We start from the raw sequence: 6,915 nt of genomic DNA, 5'->3' as shown, positions 1-6,915 counted from the left end.
TGTGACGAAATATCCGGATCACGTGTACTGTCATGGCTGCGCACTACCATGTGAATGCGAATGGTATGGGTAGGATCACTTAACACAAACGTTCTTGAATCCTTCGTTTCCAACATCATGCTTGTGATGACTGTTATACGTATGTGATGTGTTTAGTTAAAGTTATTTAGCGAAGACTGAATTGAATCTGTGCTATTCACATGTATTATTTTCGTCTTAATGATCTATCTAGCGAAGCAGGTTGTTAGCCAGCCAGTTCTGCTTTCAGAATAGTAACCATTAGTAGTCGAAACATGTCGCTACTTCAGATCTTAACTGTAAAAATCAAAATGGTTCATTTGTGACATATCAGCTTGCAATAGTTAGCTAACTAACGTTAACTCAATTCTTGCGAGGAAGCCAGCACAGCGGTCATTGGTACGTCAAGGACAGTCCTGCAAGGAGCGTAGCCGACTGTTTTGACTGTTTAACTGACCATCCATGTGAGCGTAGTAGTGTATTGTGTATTTCTAGTGTGAATGTATATACAGAATGATGTGGTTATTATTTGAAAAGGAAGAATTTTGTCTTTGGGTTTGAAAAGCTTCAGTAAAAACAAAACGATAGATACTTAGAGTTGACTTAACGTGTTCTTGTGCATGTGATTATCGATGTGAGTTTCTGACTCTCCATGGATACGTTTTTAATGTGTAAAGTGTAGTACTGTTTGCAATTAAACAGAAACCCTCAGTTACGGTGCATCCACCCGGGCCTTACAATTTTCAGGGCAGTTTTGTGTTTTGCTTAGATATTACAATGTTGACTGTACTTAGATATTCATGTTGAGACTAATTCCACATTCTGGAGATACGTGTTTGTGTGTGTTTTTTTTTTTTAGCGTTTTCGTATGGGCAAATGGTAAATTTTGTCTATGTAATTGTATTTTGTGTTAAAGGATGACCATAACCATAAGTGATGAAGGCTGTTACCCAAATGTATGACATTTCTCGTCTCTGTGTGTCCAGGTGTTACTGACTGCTGTTCCTGTGATGAACCACTTCCTTTGTCTTTGGTCTTTGTGTAGAATATTAGGATGACAGCCCGCAAATTAGGAAATGAACTCTTTCGGCTGGCACCGCTGCTTCACAGGGACAGATCGCTATGGCAACACTTTGGTACCCACAGACAAGGAAGCAGCTGTGTGCTGTTCAGTGTGCAGCTCCACGGAGGAGTCTCTCGTTTATGGGTGGGGCACGGGGCGGGGAGGCCGTCGGTAGGTTACCATAGGAACGCTGTGAGATTGTACTCGCAGGATGGGACAGGGTGGCAGGGTCTGAGTGAACCCAAAGCGCTGTCCCGCAGCTCCGAAGACGCTGCAGACTTGCAGCCCTTGCCAGAAGAGGACAGGAACGCCGTTCCTCCTGGTGGGGTGGGGCAGCGGGTACTGTTCTACAACCAGCTGAAGGCGTGCCAGTCCCCCACGGACGTGCTGGACCTGGTCAGCAAGTACACGCTGAGCTGGAGGAGAGTGAGCAACAGCCTGACCCGCCTGTGGGAGACCGCCAAGAGGATATCGGAGGAGCAGAGACGCTACGAGCTGCAGCTGATGTTCGAGCACCCCGTCTTCGGGCAGCTGTGCCGGCAGGTCATGCGGGACGCCCCCCGGATGAGGAACGATGACGTCGCCTACAGCCTATTGGCCGTGGTGAAGCTGGGCGTGCCCCAGCGCAGCCGTGTGGTGCAGACTCTCCTGCGCACCATACAGGTAACCAATCAGGAGGTACCAAGTAACTTCACATTGACGACTGAGGTGCACCCATGGGCTGCCCTTTTCATCAGTGAAGAATACCGATTTTTGATTTCTGTGTCATGATGTTGCTTCCTTATCTACTGATCCAATGATTTTATCTTTTGTCTTCTAGTATTACAAAGCTTCCGTTGACAGATCCTCAACTTTTAATTATGAAAATGTTTGATGTCTTTCTGTAGTGCTGCGATACTGTGATCCATGTTAGAAGCCATGGGCTTCCCTTTTCCTCAGTGCATAACACTGATTTCTGTTTTCTTTGTCATGGTATTTCCACCTTGTCTACTTATTAGATGAGTTTAATTTGAGCTTTTGTCTTCTAGTATTAAGAAGCATCCATAGACAGTTCATAAAGTTTTAATTGTGTAAACTTTGCTGTCTTTCTCTAGTGGTGGGATACTGTGTCAGCAGCAGCAGGATGTAAAGGTGTACACAGGTAGCTCTCTTTTGTGTCTTTACAGGAGAAACTGAACGAGTTTGATGAAAAGTCCCTGTCAGTGCTGGCCACCTGCCTGGAGGACATGGACAGCTGTAAGAATGTGGATGCGCTGAGGGAGGGCCTCAGGTGGGGAGCAATCTGCATAAATATGGCTCAGGCCAGCAAGTATTACTGCATCAGCACGGTGTTCGGTGTGATAAATGGGAAACTCTGTCGAGGCTATAAGTACGGCATGGAGTAGAGTTTAACACATGTTTTAATTGCATTACATTATTGGCATTTAGCAGATGCTCTTATCCAGAGTGACTTACATTGAGTACATTTTTTTTTTTACAATGTTACCCATTTATACAGCTAGATATTTACTGAGGCAGTTCTGGATTAAGCACCTTGTCCAAGGGTACAACGGCATTACATTACATTATTGACATTTAGCAGATGCTGTTAACCAAAGCGACTTACATCAGTTACAGGTTTTTACAATGTTATCCATTTACACAGCTTGATATTTACTGAGGCAATTCTGGGTTAAGTACCTTGCCCAAGGGTACAGCAGCAGTGCCCCTGTGGGGAATTGAACCGGCAACCTTTCAGTTACGAGTCCTGCTCCTTAAGACTACACTACACTGTATTAATTTAAGGTACATCAGTGTTAATTTTCTTTGGTGCCTGTAATTGTGATCCTAGACCTGCCTGTCCCCATGTGTGTGCAGGCTGCTGGTGGAAGGTCGAATCCCCGGGATCCGGAGAGTCATGACGCTGCAGACTCTGATGCGCTGCGTTGGGAGAGACGCGCCGACGAGCCTGAAGAGGAAGCTGGAAGTGAGGGCCTCTCCCGCGTGACACAGTGACTCCCTCTCTCTCTCTCCCTCTGACCCACGGGGCCCCCCCATCACTCTCCTCTGCTTTCCTCCAGCAAAAGGCCCTGTCCATGACGGAGCAGTTCACTCTCCCCAACGCCCAGTACATGCTCGTCTCGCTGGCCGCCATGAACCATTCCTCCAAGCCGCTGTTGGACATCTGTAACAGCAAGATAGCCGGTGAGAAATGACGTTGGCATTGTTGAAAGAGTTAATACGTCAGCCAGTTCGTCCGTATCCCTGCAAACCCGTACGCCGAGCACCCCTTTACATTTGCATTTACTCATTTGGCAGACTGTTTTATCTACTTACAAGCGAGGCAGAGTACAGCACTAGCAAATAGCCATATGAGGAGTCAACAATATTAGAAGCACTGCATGATCAAGTTTCAATAGTTGGCCAGACAAGGTACAAGCTTGATGTTAGACTCAAGTGCATGAAGCCATAGATTTGAATTTTTTTAAGGAAAACAAAGATTAAGACATAAAGTGCTTTAGGGGGTAGTGTTTCAGGTGTTCAGGTGAGCACGGAAAAATTGTGTCTTCAGATGTTTCTTGAAGACAGTGAGGGACTCAGCAGGTCACTCCCTTCCCGCACATAATTTTTATGTTCTCACTCGTTAGAGAGCGTCCATTGCATCCCGTTCACGAGACTGATTGATTTGCTGAGAGCCAGCAAGCAGCTGCAGTATAGGGATGTCCACCTGCTCTCGGCCGTCGCAGAGTACTTGACGTCCACCTTTGAAATGTGGAACACCAAGCAGGTGAGACTGTCACAGTCTACTTTATTCATTTTCCTTTTTGCGATCAGTTGTTAATGTTATCCAAGCACAAGGAGTGCTACTTACATCTTATAAAACAGAACAGAGAAAACTGTCAGTCTTTATTTGTTCTTGCCAACAGTTTATCTCAACATGTCTGTCAACACATTTAATGTGAACATTTACACATACGAACAGCAGCAGTAGGACAAAAGAAATACTTACACAGTTATTAATGTAATATTTAATTTACATTAATGTTTATATTAATTATGTACTTACTGTACATGAATACATGAAGAGTCACAAAGAGGGTTCTGCTGTGTTTGGTATGTAGGCTGTTTCTTTCAAAGATAATCAGTGAAGTGTAATTTCACTCGGCATACTACTGTATATAAGGAACTAGCATTCAAAAGCCAGAAGTTCTGCTGTGATGCTACACCCAGGGTCAGTGAATGGTTGTTTTTGAAACTGAGCTTGAATCCGACGCGGTCTGTTCTGATCTTGTTGGGTTCCAGTTGGTCCTCCTCCTCCTGTTGTTTGAGGAGATGGGTTTCCGTCCAGTGGCTCTGTTGGACAAGGTCTCAGAGAAGATGATCCGAGACTCAGACTCCCTCATGCTAAAAGATCTCCTTAGCTTTCTGAAGGTCTACTCCATGCTGAACTACATTCCCCAGCAGCACACGCCAGAGTAAGCTTCCCTTTCAGACAGATCATTTGTTGATCACGTGTGTTGCAGTTTTAGCCTTTTTTAAGTTAATGCCAGCAAAGCGAGTGGATTGGACTGAGCTGATGATGTGACGGGTTGTGTTTCCCTGCAGGTTCCTAGAGAGTGTGACTCGGGTGTTGGAATCCTACCTGCCAAAGATGGCCCCCACAGAGCTGCTGAGGGGCATCTTCTCCCTGTGCATTCTGGGACACATCCCTCTTGCCCTACTTGAAAGATTGGTGCAAACAGAGACAGTGCAAGAGCTTCGCACTAAAGGTCAGGCCTGCAGTTTGCATGAAAATGCTATCCCACACTCCTCCCTCAGACGACACTCTGTCCCGTGCAACAGCACTGTCTGTGTCTCATCTCCTCTGAGTTGAATATCCTCTCCTGCTGCCTGACCCCTGACCCCTGACCCCTGACCCATATGCATTGTGTATACGCAGATGGCAAGTTCTCACGGATGAACCAGCAAAAGCTGCACTATGTGAACCTCTGTTTGCATTTGGATCTTGCATCTCTGCCCCAAGACCTCACGATACCACCAGTTACCATTCCTCCACCCTCCAACAGCAAATATGTAAACCAGAGCCTGGTGAAGGCACTCCAGAGCATTGTGGGAGAAGGTGCAGTGGAGGAAGGGGTGCTGCTGGAGAATGGCTACTCCATAGGTGAGAACATCTTCATATACAGTATTAGCTGTCATTGATTATGCCATTATAATCATTAGTCATTAATTAGATACTAACCTCTTTTAACTAAATGTTTTTGATGTATCTGTGGTAAATAAATGAAACCATAGGGGTGTATACAAGTTTGATAATAGTATAATTAGTTGTCTGATTATATGTGTCTGTACTCATGTGTCCACTTGTGTGTGCTTCAGATTGCTTGGTTACGTTGTCCCTGAAAAAGCCTGACTTGTGCTCTCCATCCGAAGAGGAGTCTGTTTCTCTGGAGTCCGTCCAAAGGTACTCTCCCCTCATCACAGGAGGTTGTCTGTGTACATTTTAGTCTCAATGAAAATATCTGTTTAGGTTCATAGTGATGCTTGAATATGCACTTTTAGAGGAAGTTACATTTTGTTTAAAAGTCCCAGTGTTTATCTTTGGTTGCAGTTGATCAGAAGGCATAAGTCATGAAGCAGTGATATACAGCTAGTGGTGTTACTCAGTTGCAGATAGCATTTTTATTGTTAATGTGTTTGTATAAGCAGCCTGTTTTCCCAGGCTATGTGGAGACTACTAAGCCTGGACATAAATGTCTCAGCCCAATGCCCATGTGGTCTTTCTCTCCTTTGTTGCAGGGTGGCAGTGCTGTGTCCTCCAGGGTCCTTCTTTTGTCTGGGGACGCGCCACCCAAGGGGCATGCTGGCCATGAAGCTGCGTCACCTGCAGGCTCTGGGATACTCCCCTGTCCTGGTGAGTGTCCTGTCCCCTGAGTGGGCAAGCGCCAGCCTCCTACTGCAGCCAAATCTCACATTGTAGTGTTTATTCTCGGGTGACGTGCTGTCCATCCAGGTGCCCGAGCCCGAGTTGGTTGCGCTGTCGGAAGAGGAGAGGGCCAAGGTTCTGACAGACCTGATCTTCGGAGTGAAAGGGGAGGACGCGTCGGTGAATTCAGAGCAGGAGAGGACCAGAAGGGAAGAGAGCTAAGAGCATGAGGTGGGGAACCTCACCGCATTGGCTGTGCTCCGAGGGGGGCGGGGCACTGCTGTATTCAGCACAGAGATCCTGACCTCTCGGTGCTCTCGTACCCTGTTCACCAGGGTCTGAAGTGTGCAGCGCAACGCCAACAGTGTCGTTCAGATTAAATCGGAACAAACACGCTTTTCACACAAGTGTTTGGGATTGTCTGTGTCATTTTTCTTCAAACAAAGAAGCAGAGGTGGTGTTGTGTAGGACAGGTGTGAAACAGCACTGCTTTGGTGCTCTCTGGGAGAGTGTTTCCATTCCCCCTCATTCATGGGGGAAATTCACACCCAGCCCACCTGCACCATTCTCATCTCAACGACCACCTACAGTGCTGTGTGTCACTAAAATAGGATTTTTTTTGAGTAAAGGTCTGTTTGTAAATGGTGCCAAAGGAAAGCATGAAGTTTGATATGCCGGTCATTAATACTTCAGCCTGGTATGAGCTCTTTGGCCAATTTCACTGGGGTCAGTTTGTCAAAGTGCTGACCTTTCAGGAAGGTTTGAAAGTTAGCTTTTGCTGTGATAGCCAATACAAAGATGTTTTCTTCATATGAGATATGCAGGGGTTCTGCCTAAAACAATCATTTTGCTAGTGCTTAAATTGGGGCCCTGGGTGGCAGTGTAGTATAGTGGTAAGGAGCAGGACTTGTAACTGAAAGGTTGTCAG

General features: G+C 46.0%; 1 protein-coding gene across 2 annotated transcripts; it reads left to right on the top strand.

Moving 5' to 3' along the window:
- Positions 1-6: 6 nt before the first annotated feature.
- On the top strand, positions 7-6,884 carry fastkd2 (FAST kinase domains 2). 2 transcript variants are annotated; one of them, XM_036545495.1, is made up of 12 exons: positions 7-63; positions 1,005-1,744; positions 2,248-2,351; positions 2,939-3,047; positions 3,142-3,265; positions 3,709-3,848; positions 4,364-4,536; positions 4,667-4,830; positions 5,001-5,225; positions 5,441-5,525; positions 5,861-5,975; positions 6,075-6,884. In XM_036545495.1, exons 2-12 carry the CDS (start codon positions 1,073-1,075, stop codon positions 6,207-6,209), a joined length of 2,046 nt encoding a protein of 681 aa, XP_036401388.1. In that variant the 5' UTR covers positions 7-63; positions 1,005-1,072; the 3' UTR covers positions 6,210-6,884. The 2 variants fall into 2 exon arrangements, with proteins under 2 accessions (XP_036401388.1, XP_036401389.1); XM_036545496.1 differs by lacking the exon at positions 7-63 and adding an exon at positions 69-139.
- The last annotated feature ends 31 nt before the right edge of the window (positions 6,885-6,915 follow it).

The sequence above is a fragment of the Megalops cyprinoides genome, chromosome 14, assembly GCF_013368585.1.
Source record: "Megalops cyprinoides isolate fMegCyp1 chromosome 14, fMegCyp1.pri, whole genome shotgun sequence".
In the NCBI taxonomy this organism is placed as follows: domain Eukaryota; kingdom Metazoa; phylum Chordata; class Actinopteri; order Elopiformes; family Megalopidae; genus Megalops; species Megalops cyprinoides.
Note: the sequence above shows the minus strand (reverse complement) of the source record. Positions and strands in the feature narration are given on the sequence as shown.

Excerpts from the sequence above, each read along its gene's own strand:
- fastkd2 (XM_036545495.1), top strand. The coding sequence starts at position 1,073 with ATGACAGCCCGCAAATTAGGAAATGAACTCTTTCGGCTGGCACCGCTG. Across the intron at positions 3,266-3,708 it reads CTGTAACAGCAAGATAGCCG|AGAGCGTCCATTGCATCCCG; the intron begins GTGAGAAATGAC and ends CTCACTCGTTAG. Across the intron at positions 5,976-6,074 it reads TGGGATACTCCCCTGTCCTG|GTGCCCGAGCCCGAGTTGGT; the intron begins GTGAGTGTCCTG and ends CTGTCCATCCAG.